At 51.0% G+C, this 22,258-nt stretch overlaps 1 protein-coding gene and 1 pseudogene across 2 annotated transcripts; one reads left to right on the top strand and one right to left on the bottom strand.

The window, feature by feature from the left end:
* Positions 1–7,158: 7,158 nt before the first annotated feature.
* FAM110A (family with sequence similarity 110 member A) lies at positions 7,159–21,162 on the bottom strand. 2 transcript variants are annotated; one of them, XM_050807267.1, is made up of 2 exons: positions 20,914–21,162; positions 7,159–8,710 (listed from the first exon to the last, which is right to left on the bottom strand). In XM_050807267.1, exon 2 carries the CDS (start codon positions 8,611–8,613, stop codon positions 7,726–7,728), a length of 888 nt encoding a protein of 295 aa, XP_050663224.1. In that variant the 5' UTR covers positions 8,614–8,710; positions 20,914–21,162; the 3' UTR covers positions 7,159–7,725. The 2 variants fall into 2 exon arrangements, with proteins under 2 accessions (XP_050663224.1, XP_050663223.1); XM_050807266.1 differs by lacking the exon at positions 20,914–21,162 and adding an exon at positions 12,120–12,195.
* Positions 11,895–13,982, top strand: LOC126964115 (40S ribosomal protein S10-like; annotated as a pseudogene).
* Positions 21,163–22,258: the final 1,096 nt, after the last annotated feature.

Below are 22,258 nucleotides of genomic sequence, written 5' to 3'. Positions count from 1 at the left end.
CACAACATAGGCTGCGAGCTTCCCAAGGGCAGGTGTTTTGGTCCATTTTGTTCACTGCAATATCCTCAGGGTGGGACCAGTAATTGGTACATAGGAGGCCTCAATAAATATGTGCTGCATTTGTAAACAAATGAGTTGCACAAACACTTTATAAAGATCATCTCATTTCATTCAATTTTATCCAACTTATGGAAGCTCAGAGAATGAGGCAACTTGACTAAGGGTCAGACAGCAAGGATGGAAGAGCCAGGACTGGAGCCCATATTTTTTTTTAGTTCCAAAACTGAGAAATTTCCCTAGTTCTTTACCTGCACACATAGGTAAGTTGTTTGAAAATCAGCTACAATAATTCCTCCCTATCTGTACTCATGCCCTGTGTAATGTGACTAAGAGATGGAGTCTATGCTGGGCGCGGTGGCTCACACCTATAATCCCAGCACTTTGAGAGGCCGAGGCAGGCAGATCACAAGGTCAAGAGATCGAGACCAGCCTGGCCAACATGGTGAAACCCTGTCTCTACCAAAAATACAAAAATTAGCTGGGCGTGGTGGCACGCACCTGCAGTCCCAGCTACTTAGGAGGCTGAGGCAGGAGAATTGCTTGAACTGGGAGGTGGAGGTTGCACTGAGCCGAGATCGTGCCACTGCACTCCAGCCTGGGCGATGGAGCCAGACGAGCCAGACTTGTTTTCGAAAAGCAAAAACAAAAATGAGAGAGAGAGAGAGTCTATTTCTCCATCCTTTGAATCTGACTTGGCATGTCACTTGGGCTATTAGGACATTTATAATCTTGACACAAGTAGAGGCTCAAAATGCACTGTGCGTTGGAGCTTATCTTCTCTTGCTGAATGTAGAACCCTGAGGTCACCATAAGAATGAGCCCAAGCCAGCCTCATCAAAGTAAATGGAGGCACCCCACAAACAGCCTGCCAACTGCTAGGCATGTGAGTGAAGCCCTCCCAGACACCCCACCCTCAGCTGACTGCAGCAAGGCAAGCGAACCCAGGTAAAACCAGAACTGCCCAGCTAAGCCCAGGCCAGACTGCCAATTCACACGGGCTAATAAGTGGTTTTAGGCTTCTGGGCTTAGAGTGGTTTGTTATGCAGCAAAACCTCACTGATCCACATACCTGGTGTACACACCCTCTGCAGACAACACATTCTCAAGAGTACACAGATGTAACTTCATAAATGGCCTCCACAGAAAGTCTGTCGCTGCCACACAGACACTCACACACCCCTTGCAGGCCACACACACACACACACACACACACACACACACACACACACACAGCCATCACTCAACCCCAAACACCCCTTTATTTAGACAACTTTCCTGGCAGCTTGCATGTCAATGTCAATGCCTATCTGGGAATGGGTGAGTCAATACTGCCCAAGCTCTATGTCCCTGGCCCTGCCCAGCCCAGGGCTGGGCATGGAAAAGGCATCCAGTAGATCTGTGTTGAATGAATGGATGAATAAAGCAAAGGGCATGGAATGAGCCAGAGGTTAGCACCAGTGGGTAGACAGGAGAGGACCAGGTAGCTACAGGATGGGGTGGGGACAGGAGCTGTGCATCTGGATGTGAGAGACGGTGCAGTGTGTGGTTAAGAACCCAACTGCATGGGTTCGAACACTGCCTCTGCAGCTTATTAGTTGTGTGGCCCTGGCCTTGGACTCTCTTGGTCTTAGTTTCCCCATCTATGAAATTGTGATAAAAATAGGACCCCCTTCAATGGGTCTTTGGGAGGATTTGATGGGATAATACATGGAAGTTCTTCACACAGCCCTTGGAACATAACAGCTATTTACTACCCTTACCCACCAAGACCCTCTTCCTCCAATGGTACTTCCTCTGTGAAACCCACTCCCTAGCTCCCCTTGCTCCCCTGCCATCCACAGCCTCCATCCTATCCCACAGCTCTGGTGAGCCCCTCAAGGGATGGGGAGATCATTGCTATGTACCCAGCACCCACAACACAGCCCCAGACAACATGGTTAAGGAGTGACTGCAGAATGACAAAATGCTCCTCATTTTACAAATAAGTAAATCTGGGCTCCCTGAGGTGCTGAGATTCCCAGAGGTGCTGAGGTGTTCCCAGGTTAATGCAGAGGCTGGGGGTGTGGAGCTTCAGTTTTCATCCCTCTTGGAAACCCACACGGGCAGGGATATCACCTATCTGGCTACCTTCCTACTCTGCCCAGCACAGCTCCTGGCACATAGTAGATGCTCACAAATCCTTATCTTACAGACTGTATTTGAGATTCTATTTTTAAAATGGTCTCCAACTTTTTAAAATGGACAGGGATGCTTCTTTAAAAGCACTCGAAGGGTTTCAGGATGTGTAATGTTAACTATGGGGAGATTGAGGGTGTCAAAGAATTAAGAGAATTAAGGATGGGTTAAGAGGAAACTGAGGTCAGGAGATCGAGACCATCCTGGCTAACATGGTGAAACCCCGTCTCTACTAAAAAATACAAAAAACTAGCCGGGCGAGGTGGCGGGCGTCTGTAGTCCCAGCTACTCGGGAGGCTGAGGCAGGAGAATGGCGTAAATCCGGGAGGCGGAGCTTGCAGTGAGCTGAGATCTGGCCACTGCACTCCAGCCTGGGCCACAGAGCGAGACTCCATCTCAAAAAAAAAAAGAGGAAACTGAGCAAATGAAAAAAAGCAAAGCCAGTAGTAACTCCAGAAAGAACAAAGAGTTGTATAGGAAAGGAAATGTAACCAAAATATATGACTAGGCTTCGCAGGAAACAGTATTTATATAGTTCTAATATAAGTAACACTAAAATCCACTTCACAAAAAATTGTGATAAATGCCGATTGAAATGGGGGAACCAAAAGCTAAATCTTTCTTGATAATAATCATTATGAGAAGAAAAAGCTTGACTACTCATTGGGTGATGTTCATTATTCTAAGCCTTTTACATGTTGAATCCTTACAACAATTCAATAACCTAAGCACTATTCTTATCACCTTCATTTTACAAATGAGAAAACTGAGGCCCAAGGAGGTTAAGTTACTGCCCAAGGTCATACAGCCAGAAAGAGGAAGGGCTGGGATCCAAAGCCAGGCAGCCAGGCAGTGGAGGCCACACTATGAAAACATCAGACCAGAAAGTCAGTCAATATGTGCCTAAAATTGGCTGGACACAGTGGCTCCCTCCTGTAATCCCAGCACTGTGGGAAGCCAAGGTGGGCGGATCACTTGAGGTCAGGAATTCAAGACCAGCCTGGCCAACATGGCAAAACCCCATCTGTACAAAAAATACAAAAATTAGCCAGGCATGGTGGCGTGCACCTGTAGTCCCAGCTACTTAGGTGGCTGAGGCAGGAGAATCGCTTGAAACTGGGAAGCAGAGGTTGCAGTGAGCCAAGATCACACCACTGCACTCCAGCCGGGGCAACAGAGCGAGACTCTCTCTCAATAAATAAATAAATATATATATATACACACACACACACACACATATATTTGGATATATATGGATATAAAAATATGTCCATGGTGGGCGGGCAGGAATCGGCAGGAGAGCGATGCAAGGAAACTTTCTGAGGTGACAATGACGCTTGACACTCTGATAGGGGTCTGGGGTACAGTATGCATTTGTCTAAATTCAGCAAATGGTACCTTTAAGATCTGTGCATTTCATTCCATGTAAACCTTACCTCCAGAGGAACAAAACAAACAAAATATTGAATTCTAGCTAATGGCATGCATACTAAAGTACTTTAAGGGAAGTGTACTGATATTTGCAACTTTGAAAAGCTTTATTAAAAAGTAAGTTGTATTAATGGATGGAGAGATGGGTAGATTCCTGACAGAGCAAATATAGTGGAATATTAACAAGTGTGCTTTAGTAGGCAGGTATATGAATGTTCACTGTATAATTCTTTCAACTCTATGTTTGAAATTTTTCTTAATAAAATGTCGGAAGAAATGTATGAGTGAATTATCTGAAAAATAATATTACCTTTTTTAAATTTGTATTATACTTTAAGTTCTGAGATACATGTACAGAATGTGCAGGTTTGTTGCATAGGTATATATGTGCCTTGGTGGTTTGCTGCACCCATCAACCAATATTACCTTTCTAAAAACCTGGAAGGGGTGTTCACTCCCTTTTTTTTTTTTTTTTTTTTTTTTTTTTTTGAGAGAGGGAGTCTTGCTTTGTCACCTAGGCTGGAGTGCAGTGGTGCGATCTTGGTTCACTGCAACCTCCACCTCCAGGGTTCAAGCGAATGTCATGCCTCAGTCTCCCAGGTAGCTGGGATTATAGGTGTCCGCTACTATGCCTGGCTAATTTTTATATTTTTAGTGGAGATGGGATTTTGCCACGTTGTCCAGGCTGGTCTCAAACTCCTGACCTCAAGTGATCCGCCCGCCTTGGCCTCCCAAAGTGCTGGGATTACAGGCGTGAGCCAGTAATCACCCAGCCAGGTGTTCAGCCCACCCGGATCAACCAGCCTGGATAGGGGACCAGCACAACTGTAAGCCCTCCTATATGCACATCTAATTGGCGGCCAGCTGCAGCCGCGCTCTCACCTATATCCCCCCGCTACCCTGGGGTCCTAGAGTCAAGGAATTCCTATAGCCAAATTCCTCAGCCCTTTCCTGGTCCCCTGTACACAGGATTATCAGGTAAGATGTGGGGTCTCCTTGAATGTTTCGGTAGCAGGAACAGAACTGTTTAACCAAGGACAGGAACAGGCCTCTGCAGCTACACTCCACCCTCTGCCAAAAGGGTAAACTGAGGTCCGTGGGGGGCTGCCTTTCCCAGGGCCCATCTACCTTCATGATAGAAGTGAGCAGCCAGGTTGCCTGGTTCCCAAATCCACGTGTATATAATTAGCTGGTGGGAAATGGATCAGGGAGCAGATCTCATCTCTGCCTAATTAGGGGCTAGGCAGCTGGGGCCAGGCTGGCCTGGGGGAGCTGCTTCGGAGGCTGGGCAGCCCCAGGAGACAGGGCAGCAGCTGCAGGCCCTCCGAGGGATCACACTCCAACTGGAGGCAGAACAATAGAGGGGCTGTTTCCACAGATCCCCGAGGCTGCAGGGTTGTGGGAGGGAGGAGTGCAAAAGCCCTCCCGCCCTGCTCCCTCCACAGAGGCCTGCAGGGAAGGTGGGAGGCTCCAGAATCCTGAAACAGGGGGAGCCCTCCCAAGACCAAGCCATAACCATTGGAGAAGTCAAGACTCAATCTGGCACCTTCCCCACTTCTAAGAATCCCTCCTTGCTCTCTCCCCAACAGACCCTCCCAGTGGATTTATGGAAAGGCATTCTCTTTGCCGCTATTCCCTGGTCTAGCTCCTGGGAACAGCTCTGGTTTAGGGCAGAAGTCCCTGAGTATACCTGCTTTACACTCTATGATGATTTATGTGCTGAATGTTTAGTTGCCCATTCTCTTCTCCAGACTAGGACAGGGGCCATGTCTGTCTTATCCACTGCTGGGCACCCAGTAGATGCTCAGTAATAAAGTGACCAGAAGGCTGCCAAGATGAGAAAGAGTGGTGGGGTATGTGTTGGGAGAACCAGGAATACAGACTGCGATGTGTCTGGCAGGCAAGAGTGTGACCCCAGGCTGTCCCGCAGATCTGCTATGTGACAGTCTACAAGTCGCTATCCTTCCCTGAGCTCAGCATCCTGCTCTGACAATAATTCTAGTCCTCAGATGGCTTACCTTGAGGATTCAAGCACTAAACCCTCCTTCAGAAACAAGATGTCACCTACCAGTCCTGTGACCTGAACCTCAATTTCTTCACATGTAAAATGCAGCCAGCCCATCCACCTTCTTGCGTTACTCGGAGGCTGCCAGGTCACAGCAAGGGGCAATGACTAGCCCTGAATTCTAGCAGAGGTGTCCAGGAAATCTAGTCTTTGACACCTCAAAGGGCGCCCCGTCTGCAGATCCTGCCTGGATTCTCTCTCCTGACACCATCACTCCTTCAGCATGGGGACCCTGGAGGCCCAGCTCCTGCACTGTCAAAACTGCTGGGCACCATGGGGGGTTGTGGGTAGGTCACCACCCTCCTCATGCTTGTCTCCCCACCTGTATCACAAGCTCTAGTCTCGTGAGCTGAAACACCATCCTCTTCTAGAACCCAATTTTCCCTTCTTTCACCAAACTGCCCAGGCCCATCCCAGGCCCCTGGGGGCTAGTTGTAGACAGGCAGACAGACAGAGAGATGGACAGCTGGGCTGACCTGGATGTTTGTCAAGAGTCCAACGGAAATCTCCTCTTTATGCTTAAAATAAAACCTACATCAAACCTGTCACCAGGGCCCCCATTAGAGCTTCCTGTTTCTGAGTGCTGTAGCCAAGGCAGCCTGTGAAAGGAAGCGCCACCCACCCCCTCTCCACTCCCACTGTGGGGCACCAGAGAGGCCACCACCACTTTTGCCCTTTGTAAGCCCAGCCCTAGCCCTAGCTGCTCCACTAGCCAAGGTGGGGTATCCTAGTAGGTAACTGACCTGGAGGGAGACTGGAAGAAGCTGAGGCCTCAAAGCCCAGTGCCAGCCCCTTCCTTCCCCTCTCCCCAGGTATTGGAATATAGCATGAAAGGCCCAGAATGCACCAGTGCCCCAACCCAAGGAGGACTGTGCTGCCTAACTCTCCCACTGAGGCCCAGAGGGAGACTGGCTTGTCCAAGATCACCAGGCAAGGCCACTCATTTTGTGCCGTCCACCCCAAGTCTCTCGTCCTCCAAAAACTCCCATTTCCCATCCTCACTCTATGGTCTGTGCAACCTCAAGTTCAGGGTTTACCCTCTCCAAGCTTCCTGCCCCCTTGGGAACTGGGCAGGGCTTGGATGAGGATGCAACACTCATGGCGGGGGAAAGTCTATGCACCCCATCAGCCTTTCCCCTGCAGGCTCCCTTCCTGGTGCAGGGGAAAGACCCCATTCCTACTCCCAGCTCTATTCCAGCCCACTCGTGGCTGGACCTCAGTTTCCTCCTTGATGACGCAGGCCTGCCAGCCTTCCAGGAGAGTTATGAGAACCCATTGCGGGGACATGTCTCCAGCCAGGCCAGCTGCTATCATCATGCCCCACCACTAGATCTCGGGGTAAACAATTACTGCTTTGATGGCCCCACCCCAAGACTTCTCTTACCCCTTCTCTTGTGAACACAGAAGAGTCTGAAGGCCCAGCCCTCGAGAAACAAGCATTTGTGTTTATTAACCAAGGGGAGGGAAGTCAAAGCAATGCAGACTCCTAACCAGTCCCTCCTATAGTCTGCCCACCTAGGCCAGCTGCCAAGGACTAGGAAGAGCAGTGGATAGGCCCCTCCCCACTGCCCTGACCCCAGGGTGAGTTCCGCTGGGTAAGGAAGAGGAAGTCAGCAAATGACAGAGGCCAAGGAAGGAAGGAGGAAACAGAGCCGCTGGGGAGACAAGATTGAGGAGATCCCTTGGCCCCTCACTCTCAGTGGGGAGGGCAAAGCACCCCAAATGCAGGCCCACAAGAGGAACTAAGCAGGATTACACTCATGTCAAAAACCTTGTATTGGGATGGGGGGAGGGGGTTCTCAAGTGTCCAAAGTCAAGAGCAAAACCCTCCCAGAGTCAGTCCTTGCCCAAGAATGCTGGTCCAGCCTCTAAGCCTTTGCCTCCACACCAGGTTCACACCAGGGTGGAGCCTCTGACATGGCCATCCAGAGAATGGATGCAAGAGAGGTCCAGGGACCACTTGATCTGTCCTGTGGCAAATTCCCCAGTGGCGTCTAGCCTTCAGCTGCTGGGCTCTCCCGTGCCTGCCTTAACCCATACAGCCACTTGATCACGCGGGCATTGCGCTCCACCACCGACACGCCATAGGGAATGCGCTCCCGGGCCCGCTCCTCAACAGTAACCGAGCTGCGGCGGGAGCAGCCCCCTTCAGAGCTGCCCGGCCCAGCACTTGGCCCTGCCAGGGACACGATATCCGAGCTGGCCCGTGCCAGGTGGGCCACACCCAACCCTCTTGCCTCCTCCGGGTCCAGGCCGCAGAAGTTAAAAAAGCGCTCAAGGTCAGCAGCTGCCCTAGAAAAGCGCTCGCTCAAGTCCGACTTAGAGCGTTGCAAACCCGGTGGCCGGGCTGGGCTGGAGGCGGCGGCAGGACCCGGTGATGGGCAGAGCCGGGCTGGCGAGGCAGGCAGGGGGCGGACGTCCACTCGGCGGACCGCAGAGGTACTGGGCGGCGGTCTTGGAGGGGTGGCTGGGGGAGGCTGGCCGGCTCCCTCTGCCCGTCCAGGAGTACGGCTGGCCTCGGCAGGGGACACGGGACTATCACACAAGTTGATGAGGCTGCTGAGGATGTCCAGGTCCAGCTGGGGCCGTCGGCAGGGGCCAGGCAGGGCTCGGCGGCTGGGCGTGAGCACTGTGCGGCGAGTCTCAGGGCTAAAAAGTGGCTGTTTGGACAGCAGGGGCTGCACCGGTTCCTGGCGGGTGTTGGCCACATGCAGGCTCTTGACGTACTTGGCCTTGTCGGCCTCCAGGCGCTCCACAGCACTCGGTTTCCGAACTCCACCATCTGCCGGCCTCCGTAGCAGGTAGCCAGGGACCTTGGTCCGAAGGCGGCAAGGTAGGGCGGGGGCGGCCGGGGCTCCAGGGCTCAGCGTGTCCACAGGCATGGCTGCTGCATATCCCGAGGGCTTTGGTCTGAGGAGACTGGAGAAATGAGGAGCCAGAAATCCAGGCAGAAAGTAGGTAGCTGAACACCGGCAACTGCTGCAGTGAAGGAGAGAGAGAGAGAGAAAAAAAAAAAAAAAAAAAAAAAAAAAGCCGAGAGCGCTCAGACAAAGAGGTTCAGCCACCGCTGAGAGAGGGTAAGACGCCTTCCCTATTATAAGGTAGAGACCACGCCCCTCCATAAGGAGCCAATCAGCAGGCAGAAGGCGACAGCTGCGGGGCCTCAGGCCCCACCCACACCCCCTCCCTCCTGCCCCGGGGGAACGAGGCCCAGCTGAGGCCAAGAGAAGAAAAAAGGTGCTAGAGAAGAAAGACCTGGGCAACCTGGGCAGAAAAGACAGGGCAAGGCAAGCGCTAAAGGGAGCAAGGGAGGCTCCAAGCTCTGTGCTACGCACCAGTCAACTCAACCTCGGGTCCTCTCAACAGCCCCATTTTTTGGATGGAGAAACTGAAGCCCAGAGAGGCAACCAACTTGCTTAAGTTAACCCAGCTCTGCCCCTTACCACCAAGAAGGAAGGTGCTGCCACAGGAGTGTAGGGTTAAATGACCAAGAAAAAGGGCTCCAGCCCCACACCCCATCTGGACTTCCCAAAGGGAGCCTGGTACCACCTCTACCCCTCACCCATCCAGGCAGGAAGCTTCCCTGTGCCATCCACCCGCCTAGACATGCCAGGCCCCAGGCAAAGGGCAGAGCTTATAGGGAAGGAGCAAAGAAAATCTCCACCCCCGCCCCAGTGGAGTCCATACATCCGTCAGCTTCCAGCATAGAACTGGATGGCCCACGGTGATCCACAAATGCCTGTCACGTGGAAACGTCAGCCCTGAGCTATGCTGTGCTGAGAGAAGCTGGAAATGTCCCAAATCACACAGCCCTGCATGGAGGCATCCGGCAGACCCTTGATCTGCCTGCAGCCATGGAATGGGCACTCACCTGGGAGGAGGGCATACACCTGGATGCACAAGTGTCCATGTGGTCACCCAAGTGTCAGAGCCTGATGTCCCAGGCATCAAGCCAACCCTGACCCTGTTTCCAAGGAAGGGTCAAGCCCACAGAGTCACCCCACAAGGCCCCTTGGTGATGGGGCAGAAGAAAACCCATATACCAAGTCCTAAACATTCTCATCTGTAAAACAGAGGGGGCGGGTACTTAATCTAGGTGTTCCCCAAGAGGACATGCAGTTCAAGCCATTTAGACCTGTGCTGTCCAGCTCAATAGCCACCAGCCACATATGGCTATTCAACCCTAACTTTAAATTTAAATGAAATAAAAACATAAAATTCCGTTCCTGAGCCACACTAGTGGCATTTCAAGTTCTCAGTAGCCACATGTGGCCAGTTGTCACTGTACTTGGCAGCACAAAGTAGAGCATTTCCATCCATGGTAGGAAGCTACACTGGACAGCCCCACCTAGACATCCAAAAATCCAGGAGGGAGCGAGTCTGGATCAGGGTGGGGAGGCAGGGATCCCTGCTGGGTGCCATCCTCCCTATAACCTCCCATAAGCCTGTGGGTCATTGTGCAGATGGAGAAACTGAGATTGAGAGAACTGACTTTCCCAGGTCCCAGAGTAGATAAATAAGGCACTGATTTCAATACCACATCCTGTTTCTCCCCTGCGCTCCTGACCCCCTCCCCGCACTATTCCTTTTCTCCTTATTCCCTGCACAAGTACTCTATTTGTGTATGGGTGTTTTATTCTTTGTTGTCCCTGTCCCCCTAAAATATCAGCTCCATGAGGGCAGGGGTGTGGGGGGGGGGCAGGTGAGGGTGGCTATTTTGTTCACTATACCCCAGTTTCAAGATATTGCCCTAGACACATACTAAGACAAAATATTCAATAAATATTTATTGAACTGAAATATTTATGGGAGCCAGATGTGAACTGGGTGATCAGAGATGAACTAGAGACATCTAGGTACCCTGCCTGCTGCAGGTATATGGGTCCAAGGTGGTAGGTGTATTGTTCCAGGAAGCTGGAAATCCAGACTTCCATAAAAACTCTAGATTCTTAAAACTGTTAGCATATTCAATAATAATGATTAAAACATTGCATGTGCAGCAAACAAAATATGTCTGCAAACATATCTGTCCCCTCCTCCATCTGGCCCCCAACCACCAGCTGGAGACCTCTGCAGCAGCGAAACGTTGGGAATAGAACCTTGGGTGCTGCTCCCAAGGCAGGAGAGATGGAGTGGATGGGAAAGGAAGCCTTGCTCCACCAGGGCCGACCCCCAGGAGACCTCAGGTGGGAAGGACCTGACAGGAAAGGAGCATAGTAGAGGCAGCCAAACTCTGCCCCACCCCCAGGCCGCCACCTCCCAAACCAGTCCAACCCGTCCACAGTGGCAGTTCCCTCGCGGGCACCATCCGGATAAAGAGGGAGAAGGAGGTCAGACGGGCGGGGCCTGGGCAGAAGCCCCATGCACGACCCCGATCGGGCCCCCAGTCCCTGCGGCCCGATCTGCTGGCCCTGGTGTCCCCTCTGGCGGGGCTGGGACAGATGCGAGAGCTAACCCCGGATTTGGCGCCGCGGGCCCGCCGGCCTTCGGTTCGCCCACCCGCTCGCTGTGCGCCTTGCGCAAGCAGCTTCGCCTCTTTACAGACTCGGTTACCTTCTCCGTGAAATGAGGTTAAAAATAGACCTTCCTGAGCCTCCAGGTCATGATAAGGATGGAGATCAAACAGGTCGAGGGCTTTCCTCAGCATCTGGCAAAAAGGCGGAGCCACGAACCAGGCCACTGGTCTTTAAGAAGATTTTGACTACCCAAGTCCACAGACTACCCCCACGGAGGGGTCTCTAGCAAACCTCACGAGAGTCTGTCCCAGCCCACACCGCTGACAAAGCAGGCCCAAGACAGGCTGATCAGTGTGCTCACTTCAACAGCCCCATGTCACGGGTGGGCAAACGGAGGTGCAGCGGCTCCTGCCAGATGAAGCCAGGGTCCCAAGTCCCCAAGCGGGACTCAAGGTCCCCTCTGAGGCCTCCTCTCACCGCCCAATGCCCCACCCACGGATTCAAATGCCTCCCATGAATGCCCCCAACCGCCGGCCCTTCTGGTTTGCATCACCGTGGCACGCATCCCCACCTCGTCCCCTCCCCATCAGCTCCCCGGCGTCAGCCTCCAGAGGCCGCGGGGCAAGACTACGGGAAACTCAGATCCCCAGTCTGGCTTTTGCTCTCCCTCAATTCCGGGCAAGCTTGAGGAATCCCGGTGGCGGGAGATGGGGGGACGTTTAGCAGGGCGCTGTGTGACCCTCGCCACTCGCCGCCCCTCTGAGTCCGAGTTGGCCTGGATCTCAAATGAGGGAGCGAGCGGCACGATCCCCGCGGTCCTCTTGAAGCCGAAAGGTAGATCCCTGCCCCGTTTCCGCCGTCCCGGGGTGGAGGGGTACTCGGGCCGCCCCCTACCTCAGGCTGGGCGCCCCCCCACGCAGGTCCGCACGTACCTGGCTGCGCCCGCGCCGCTGGCCTGCGCTCCTCCGGCCCGGCCCACCTGGGGCTCCGGCAACCTGAGTTTGCGCAACTTCCGGCGGCTGCGGGCAAGTGAACCCGCCGGTCCAGGTATTACCCGAAAAGGGTAAGGAAAGCCAGGCAGGGGCCAGAACCCGAGCCCCGGCCGCTGGCAGCTGGCCTGGCTCCGTAACCGGGTCCGACCGGCTCCAGGACCACCCAGGGAAGTTCTTCCGGGAGCCGAGACCCGCCCACCGCACACCTGGCGCGCGGAGTCCCGGTGGCTCCGGCAGGCAAGCGCACCCATCTTAGAGACGGACAAACTGAGCCCCCTTCCCTGACACTCAGAAGGACTGCCTGGTAATGTTCACTGTGCCAGGCACGGGAAAGTGTTTTTCTTGGTATCAGGTAACCCATTTTAATCTTCCCAACAATCGCTATCTGGTGAGTTCTATTGTTACCCCATTTGACTAATGGTAAACTGAGGCTGGGAGAGGCTGAGTCACTAGCCCAAAATCACTCTGGGGAGTCCAGCCTGCGCACTTTCCCTCCAGACCAAGCCTTAACGCCACCACTTTATAGCTGTGTGTCCCTGAGCAAGCTGCGGGACCCTCCTGGTGCTCCATTCCGTCACATGCAGAGCCCATCCATCTGGAACAGGCTGAGTCTGAGGATGCCTTAGCAGCCTTGTGAAAAACTGTTAACGTCGGTAACAACAGCCGTCATAGTAACAACAATAACTAGAATTTTTGGATGCTAGACACCATACTCATTTAACCCCCCAGAGCCCCCTCATTTTATCCCATGAGACTGCACCCCTGCAGGAAGGAATTCCCAGAGGGTAGTGACTGTCACCTCTTCCAGCCCAAGTCCTATAACTCACTTCAGGTAGGCACATCTGATAGGCCATTTTTTCACAGGAATCCTGAGGCGCAGAGAAGGAGCTGTCTCCCAGGCCTCAGCCTCAGCCCTCCGCCCCGCTCAGGCTGAAGAGGCTCCTGTCCCATGTCTGTGCCTGTGGCAGCTGGGCCAGCACCAGGGTGTAGGGCATGAGGCCGGCAGTGACTCACATCAGCTTTCCCTCCCCCTCAGCACTGCAGCCTCCTCCAGTCCCTGATTTTACAGGGAATGGGGCAACAATCCATCATCCTCCAAATGGCCTGCTGAGCCCTGCCTAGCCCTCCACTGAGGCAGAAATGGAGGATGGGGAGGGAAGGCTCCTTCAGGCACTAATAGTAGTAACAGCAAAGCAACAATAATTATTTTCGTAATAGAAAAGAACAGTCCTTCCTTTCTAGCCCCAGCCCCGGACCTTACAGCTGCCAAGATGCTGATGCGTAAGAAGAACCGATTGCCATTTATGAACTCCTTTTTAAGGAGGGAGTCATGGTGGCCAAGAAGGATGTCCACATGCCTAAGCACCTGGAGCTGGCAGACAAGAATGTGCCCAACCTTCATGTCATGAAGGCCATGCAGTCTCTCAAGTCCTGAGGCTACGTGAAGGAAGAGTTTGCCTGGAGACATTTCTACTGGTACCTTACCAATGAGGGTATCCAGTATCTCCATGATTACCTTCATCTGCCCCCAGAGATTGTTCCTGCCACCCTACGCCGCAGCCGTCCAGAGACTGGCAGGCCTCGGCCTAAAGGTCTGGAGGGTGAGCGACCTGCAAGACTCACAAGAACGGAAGCTGACAGAGACACCTACAGACAGTGTTCTGTGCCCCCTGGTGCTGACAAGACAGCCGAAGCTGGGGCTGGGTCAGCAACCAAATTCCAATTTAGAGGCAGATCTGGTCGTGGACGTGGTCAGCCACCTCAGTAAAATTGGAGAGGATTATTTTGCATTGAATAAATTTACAGCCAAAAAAGAAAAGAACAAATCTCATCTGAGCACTTTCTTTGTACTAGACACCATTTTAAGCTCTTTACAAAATGTTAACTCATTTAATCCTCAAACCTACTCTGTGAGGTCTACTATCATTATGCCAATTTTCAGATGAGAAAACTGAGGCTCCAAGAGGTAAGGCCACTTGCCCAAAATTCCACAGTTGATTAATGGTAGAGCCAGGATTGGAACCCAGGCTCACATCTGGGGAGGCGAGGTGGAAGAGACAGTGTTTCTGTGTTGGGCTTTGGCCACTTACCAGATGTGCCCCGCAAGGAACTCCTGAATAATCTACTGCCTCGTCGGCTGGACCCCAGAGGGAGAAGCCACCTTAGGAAGCACTCCCTGGTTATGGTTCTAAGTCTCGGTTTCCTCTGCTGTAAAATGGGGGCAATAATGGCAATGTTTTCCCAGCACAAATAAGGTCTCATTACTGCTGTGTTTAAACCCTCCTGTGGCTCCCTTAACGATAAAATCCAAACTCCCTGCAATGAGCTGAGATCGCACCACTACACTCCAGCCTGGGCGACAGAGCGAGACTCCGTCTCAAAAAAAAAAAAAAAATCCAAGCTGCTTACTTGGCCCTCAGGCCTTCCAGGACTCAGTCCTTGTCCAAATCTCCCATATTATCTGCAACCTCTTTCCTGCTCTGGCCACAAAGCCCTCCCTGCTGTTCCTGAACACAAGGTCTTTCCTGCCTCAGGGCTTTTGCACCAGCTGTTCTCTGCCTGGACTCTCTTCCCTCACCCCCTTCAGATCTCACTTCAAATGCCATCTCCTCCAAGAGACCCCCCAAGAGGGGGTGTCAGCTTTTTCACCCATTTTATTCCCTTCCAAGCACTCATTACATCCTGTCATTTTAGATACTTTTTTATCTAGGATAGGAAATATAATTCGTTTCCTTATCTCTCCCACTGGACCATGAGCTCCATCACACCCTTCCAATTTTCTTCCTCCAGGGACCAAACAAAGAGGAAATACCATTGAACAACTAGCTGGACTGGACCCAGGCCACCTCAAAGGCCAAGGCCACTCATCAAGAGGTATACATTAAATGTATAAAGCTTTTTCTTATATCAATAAGAAAGAAAGAAAGAAAGAAAGAAAGAAAGAAAGAGGAAGAAAGAAAGGAGAGAAAGTTATACATATCTATCAAGAATAACACAAAAGTGGGCCGGGCGCTCAAGCCTGTAATCCCAGCACTTTGGGAGGCTGAGACGGGCGGATCATGAGGTCAGGAGATCGAGACCATCCTGGCTAACACGGTGAAACCCCGTCTCTACTAAAAAATACAAAAAAAAAAACTAGCCGGGCGAAGTGGCGGGTGCCTGTAGTCCCAGCTACTCGGGAGGCTGAGGCAGGAGAATGGCGTGAACCCGAGAGGAGGAGCTTGCAGTGAGCTGAGATCCGGCCACTGCACTCCAGCCTGGGGGACAGAGCAAGACTCCATCTTAAAAAAAAAAAAAAAAAAAAAAAAAAAATAACACAAAAGTGATGTTGTGTCCTTCTCAGTACATGGTGTCAGGAGGCTTCTTTTTTCTTTTTTTAAGAGATGAGGTCTCACTGTGTTGCCCAGGTTGGAGTGCACTCCATAGCTCACTGCAGCCTCAAATAGGTGGGCTCAAGCAATCCTCCCACCTCAGCCTCCTGAGTGGCTGGGACTATAGGTACATTACCACACCCACTCATAACAACAGTTTGTCTTAATCTTAGTGATCAGCCAATTCCTTGGTTAAGGCAGTATCTGCCAAATTTCTCCACTGTACAATTACTATTTTCCCTTTGTAATTAATAAATATCTTGTGAGAAGAAAAAAAAAGGCCAGGGTCCCTAAGCACCAAGCCTCCTCTCCAAACCCTGACCCTGCTCCTGGCCTTTCCAGACCTGTCCTACTCTTCCTCCAACTTCAAGTCACCACCATTCAAGCTGGGCTCTGACCACTTCTACCCAAGTCCTGTTCTTTCTCCAAAGCCACCATATACAAACCTCTGCACACACTGGTTCTGCTGCCTGCAGTGGTCTTTGCAGGCCTGCAGGCCTCCATCCCCCTGGCCATATCTGTAAGGTATAGCATGGACTCCAGAACCCATTGAAATCCCAGCTCCACCAATGATTAGCTATAAGACCTCGGATAAAATACTCAATGTCTCCATATCTCAGTTTCCCTAACTGCAAAACAGGACTCACAACCGTGCCTCCCTCTCTGCATGAGGCCCATGTATGAGAAATGCCACCAAAGAGCAGGCTATGATAACTATTCAACCAACTAGATCATTCAGTGCCCGGCTCCTTCATCAGCCCAGAATGAAGGGGGGCCTTCATCAGCCCAGAATGCTGATCCACTATTCTCAGAGGTTACAAATCTAAGAGAAGCACAGGTAATAGTTAAGAATGCAGAGTCATAGCTGGGTGCGGTGGCTCACACCTGTAATCCCAGAACTTTGGGAGGCCAAGGCAGGTGGATCACGAGGTTAGGAGTTCAAGACCAGACTGGCCAAGATGGTGAAACCCCGTCTCTACTAAAAATACAAAAATTAGCCCGGCATGGTGGCGGGTGCCTGTAATCCCAGCTACTCGGGAGGCTGAAGCAGGAGAATCACTTGAACCGGGGACACAGAGGTTGCAGTGAGTTGAGATGGCACCACTGCACTCCAGCCTGGGTGACAGAGAGAAACTCTGTCTCAAAAAAAAAAAAGAATGCAGAGTCACTTGTCACTTGAATAGACATTTCTCCAAAGATATACAAATGGCCATTAGGCACAGGAAAAGATGCTCAACACCATTAGTCATTAGGGAAATGTAAATTAAAACCACAATGAGATACCACATCACACCCCTGAAGATGGACATTACCAAAAAAAAAAAAAAAAAAACGGAAAATAACAAGTGTTGGTGAAGATGTTGAGAAATTAGTGCTTTGTGCACTGCTGATGGACACATAAAATGGTGCAGTCACTGTGAAATGCAGTAAAGTAGTTCCTCAAAAAATTAAACAGAATTACCATAGGATCACCCAGCAATTCCATTTCTGGGTGTATACTCAAAACAATTAAAAGCAGGAACTCATACAGATATTTGTACATCCATGCTCAAAGCAGCATTAGTCACAACAGCCAAAAGCAATCCAAGTGTCCATCAAGGGATGAATGGATAAACAGAAGGTAGCATATACATAGAATATTAGAATAGAATATTATTCAGCCTTGAAAAGGAAATTCTAACACATACAACAACATGGGTGAAACTTGAAGGCATTATGCTAAGTGAAATAAGCCAGACTCAATGAGACAAATACTGTATGATTCCATTTATAATACCTAGAGGTACCCAAAGTGGTCAAATTCACTCAAACAGAAAGTAGAACAGTGATTGCCAGGCACTAGAGGGAGAGGCAATGGGGAACTGTTTATTGAGTATTGAGTTTCAGTTTGGGAAGATGAAAACATTCTGAAGATGGATGGTGGTGACGGTTGTACAACAATGTGAATGTACTTAATGCCACCGAACTGTATACTTAAAAGTGGTGACAATGGTAAATTTTATTTTATATACGTTTTAATTCACTTACCGCCCCACCCCACCCCCCTAAAAAATGTAAAATTTAGAGCCAGACTCTCTGGGTTCAAATTCCACCTCTAGGTTATCTTATGCAAATTATTAAACCTCTCTTGTGCTCAGTCTCCCCTCTGCAAGATGGAAATAAGAACAGCAGTAATTACCTTACATCACAGAGTTGAGGGAATTAAATGAGTTCATACTTGTAAAGTACTTGGAACACAGTAACTGCTCAAGAGGTGTCAGTGATTTTTATTCTTTGGTGAGGGGGTGGGAGGTGTGGTTTCCAAAGGTTATAATTTTCATGACATTCTACACCCAACCCGCCCCCTTCCTTCCACCTGCTTCTTTCTTTCCCTTCAGCGGAAGCCTGGCCTAGATTTGGGGAGGCCCTTGCTTGCCCCAGAGGAGATCAGGAAGGCTCCAGGCAGTGGCAAGGGGCCAGCCAGCAGGACAGCCCCAGCTCAATTTCAGCCCAGCTGTCCAGGTCAGAGACACCCAGCTGGGCTGCCTCCAGAGCCACACCAGGCCCTGAGCTATTTCTGGAGGCCTCCCAGACGCTGGTGCCCTGGCCTGCCCAGGAGTCAGCCTTGCTCAGGGTGGCCTTGCACTAACTTTAGGAAGGGAGAAGGGAGTAGGCTGTGGAATGGGTGTGGATGTGGACATCTAGGCCCACTGATATGCTCACCTCTACCAAGTTGATCTTCTAGGTCTGCACTTGAGGTTGCAAAATGGGGACAAAGGATTTTGCAGTGGGGACGGAATGAGAGAGATAACACATGCAAGGTCTTGGGGAAGGACCTGGCACGCAGGATTAGAAAGGTGAGGGGGAGGCAGATCCATAGCCAAGCCCACTTCCTATCCTAGACCGCCCTCTGCCCAGGCCTGAGTACACCATCATGACTTCTTAGCTCAGCCCAGAGACTGAAGAAACTTAGTGTCACAGAGCAAGTCAGGGACAGGGCAGTGGTCTCATGATTTATAAACATGCATATATATATATATATATATATATATATATATATAGACACACACACACACACACACATATATATATGTAATTTTATTTTTTATTTTTTAGACAGAGTTTTCCTGTTGTCACCCAGGCTGGAGTGCACCGGGATCACCGCAACCTCCACCTCCCAGGTTTAAGTGATTCTCCTGCCTCAGCCTCCCAAGTAGCTGGGATTATAGGCTCGTGCCACCACATCCGGCTAATTTTTGTAATTTTTAGTAAAGATGAGGTTTCACCACGTTGGCCAGGCTGGTCTGAAACTCCTGACCTCAAGTGATCCACCCGCCTTGGCCTCCCAAAGTGCTGAGATTACAGGCGTGAGCCACCGCACCTGGCCTTAATTTTTAAATTTTTAAAATAGATGATACATGCACACAACTCAAAATTCAAAAACGGTAAAGATAGTGAAGTTTAAAAAAAAAAACAACAACAACCTCCTCCCACCCTGTCCCCATTTCTCCTCCCTGCAGGCACCATCGTGACCAGACTGTTGCTTATCCTTCCTGAGAGACTTTAGGCAGATGCAGGCAAGTATGAATATATATTCTGTCTCCATTGTTACACATATGGCGTCACGATGCTATGTGTACCATTTTCATCTTGTTCTTTTTGCTCAATAGTATGTTTTGTTCTTGGTGCCACATCAGTACATAAAGAGCATGTCCTTTTTCCCAGCTGCACAGTAGAATTTCCCATCATCCCCTACTGGTGGCCACTTAGAGTGTGTCTCATTTCTGCCTACAAACCACACTGCAGCATCACTGCATCTACATCATTTTGCTTAGAAGTGGGACAGCTGAGTCTGGGGGATGTATTTGTAATCCACAACCAAGTCTGCTTCCTATCCTAGACCGCCCTCTGTCCAGGCCTGAGTGCACCATCATGACTTCTTAGCTCAGCCCAGAGACTGAAGAAACTTACTCAATGTCACAGAGCAAGTCAGGGACAGGGCAGTGGTTTCACGATTTATAAATATGCATATATATATATATACACACACACACACACACACACACACATATATATATATAGAGAGAGAGAGAGAGAATGAGATGGGAGGACTGTGCTTCATGAAGGCTGTGTGAGTTAACCTCCTGCCTGCAGAACATACAAATGGTCCATGAACATTAGTTTCAGTTATCTTGATTACTGAGGTTCAGGGCATCCCTAAATTTTGCACTGGTGGTGAGGACCTCAATTGCCTCAGCCCCTGCCTTGCATCACAGTGGGAGAAGGTGATAAATTTGCTAATAAGTAAAATATATAGGACATAAGGTGGAGTAAATGCTACTGAGAAAAACAAAACATGCAAGAACAAGAGCAAGGCTTATGAAGTCAATAATATTTGTTGAAAGAATAAAGGAAAGGCTTGTTTTCTGAGTGTTCAGAGATCCTGTCCCCAAAGCCAGGGGGAGGCTCCAGAGGAGAGGAGATATGTAACTCCCTTATGAAGAGATTCAAGACTCTCAAAATGCATGACTCTGGGTGTCAAGGATTCTAAGATTGAAGCCAGAGGGACCAGGAGCTAATAACCACTGCATTGTCTGACTGGGACTTCGACAAGAGGCTTAACTTCTTAGAACCTCAGTTTCCCCACCTACAAAAGGAGACTGACAATAGCAACCTAGGGGGCAAGGGGTGTCCCCAGGAGACAGAGCAGGATCTGGCCTAGATCAGATGCTCCTCCTGAGGGAATCCCGGCCCCACCCCCAATTCCAAAGTCTCTGGTGACTAGTGGCTTTGGTTCAGGGACTGGCTTTATTCCCTTCCCCAGACCGGGGAAGATTCCCAAGAGGCCAGCAGCGACTCTGGGGGCTGGAGAATCTGCTGCCCCTATATCCAGCCCAGAAATGTCAGTGCCATCCGATGCCCAAAGAGTGGTCCTCTGAGAGGGGGAGCTCTGGAGTTCAGAGCCCCGTAGGCAGAAGGGCGCCAAATGAGCCGAGTCCAACCCCGGAGTGCGGAGAAGAAAGACGCCCAAAAGGGGTATCCCGAGGACAGTGTGGGGCGCAGGGATAGGTGATCCAGCCAGGGGTCCATAGGCCGTGTCCCTGCCGATAAAATGCTGGGAAAATGACTACCAGTTGCCCGTCTGTACCTCTCAAGGCAAGTCTAGATATGACTAGACTAGGGGCTGCGAGGTAGGGCGGAAAGCCTTGAACTGGATTCTCTGCCAGAGCTCGCCGAGCCAGGACACTTGCCTCTCTGAACCTCAGAGTCCTCATCTGTGAAATGACACGCAGGTACGACGCGGGGAGAAAGCAGACAGCAGGCGCTCGGGGAACAGAGTCCCCCAGATCCCGGGTCGCACCCGGAACCACCCGCGCCCTCACCTGGAGCCCGTCCTAGGCGTGTCCCGGCTCCTTCCGCGCAGTCTTCGGAGAGGCTGACCGCTCGGACCCGGGCTGGTAGTGGCCGCTCCCAACGGCGCCCAGGAGGCCCCAGCCCCGCGTGGGCACCTTTGGGGTCCCCTTCGGAACTGCCCTCCGCAGTCGAGCTGAGCGGGTGGCCCTGACTGTCGAAGGCCCCCACCGCAGGGAAAGTCCCTCGAGCGCCGAGAAAGGGGAAGTGAGCACCCCGCCCCCCTTCACTCCAGAATGGTTCGCCCCGGACTTCCTGATTGGTTCCTCGCTTCCGTTCGAACGGCGCGCCGCCGGGGTTGCCAGGCGACCGCTTAGCTTCTGCAGCCCGAAGGAGCGGCGCGGCTCAGCAGCTCCGCCCCCTCCTCCCAACCGGCCCCACCTTCTTCCTGCTGCCGCTTCAGACCCGGCGCCTGGTTCTTTCCCTTCCTCCTCCCTCCGGCTTGCAGCCGGGACTTCCTCTAGGGCACCAGCTGGAAGAGCTCCAGTTAGAGGACCCTGGCTGATTCCTAGTCCTGACTTTGACGCTAACTCCCTATGTGACCCCGCACAGCCCCTTCCTTTCTCTGTTCTCCTAACTGCATGATGATGAGTGAGTTAATTTTAAAATGTGCACACCCAGCAGTCCCGAAATTTACAAAGGAAATGACCAAAGATATGAGCAAAGATTAATATTGCTCAACCTTATTCATCATGACAAAATAATGGAAACAACTTAAATGCCTCTTGAAAGGGGTTGGTTATATAATTCCATCCTGTGGAAGAGCTAACTAACTTAATTGAGCGTTTTACATGCCAGGTAGCTTTACAGAACAACTCTTGTCAAGGCTTATGACATAACCCTCTAAAAGTACTTTTAATTATTAACACTTTCTTTTTTTCTTTCCTTTTTTTTTTTTTTTTTTTTTTTTTTGAGATGGAGTCACCCTGGCTGGAGTGCAGTGGTGGGATCTCAGCTTACAGCAGCCTCAGTCTCCTGGGGTCAAGCAATCTTCCCACCTCAGCCTCCCGAGTAGCTGGGACTACAGGTGTGCACTACCACACCCGGTATTTTCTGTATTTTTTGTAGAGACAGGGTTTTGCCATGTTGCCCAGACTGGTCTTAAACTCCTGGACTCAAGTAATCCTACCAACTCAGCCTTCCAAAGTTCTAGAATTACAGGCATGAGCCACGCCGACTAGCCTAATTATTCCCACTTTCTGATGAAGAATATTATGCAGCCATTAAAAATGAAGCAGGCACCCGGAGCAGTGGCTCACGCCTGTAATCCCAGCACTTTGGGAGGCTGAGGCGATCAAATCACCTGAAGTCAGGAGT

This window comes from Macaca thibetana, chromosome 10 (assembly GCF_024542745.1).
Source record: "Macaca thibetana thibetana isolate TM-01 chromosome 10, ASM2454274v1, whole genome shotgun sequence".
Taxonomy (NCBI): Eukaryota; Metazoa; Chordata; class Mammalia; order Primates; family Cercopithecidae; genus Macaca; species Macaca thibetana.
Note: the sequence above shows the minus strand (reverse complement) of the source record. Positions and strands in the feature narration are given on the sequence as shown.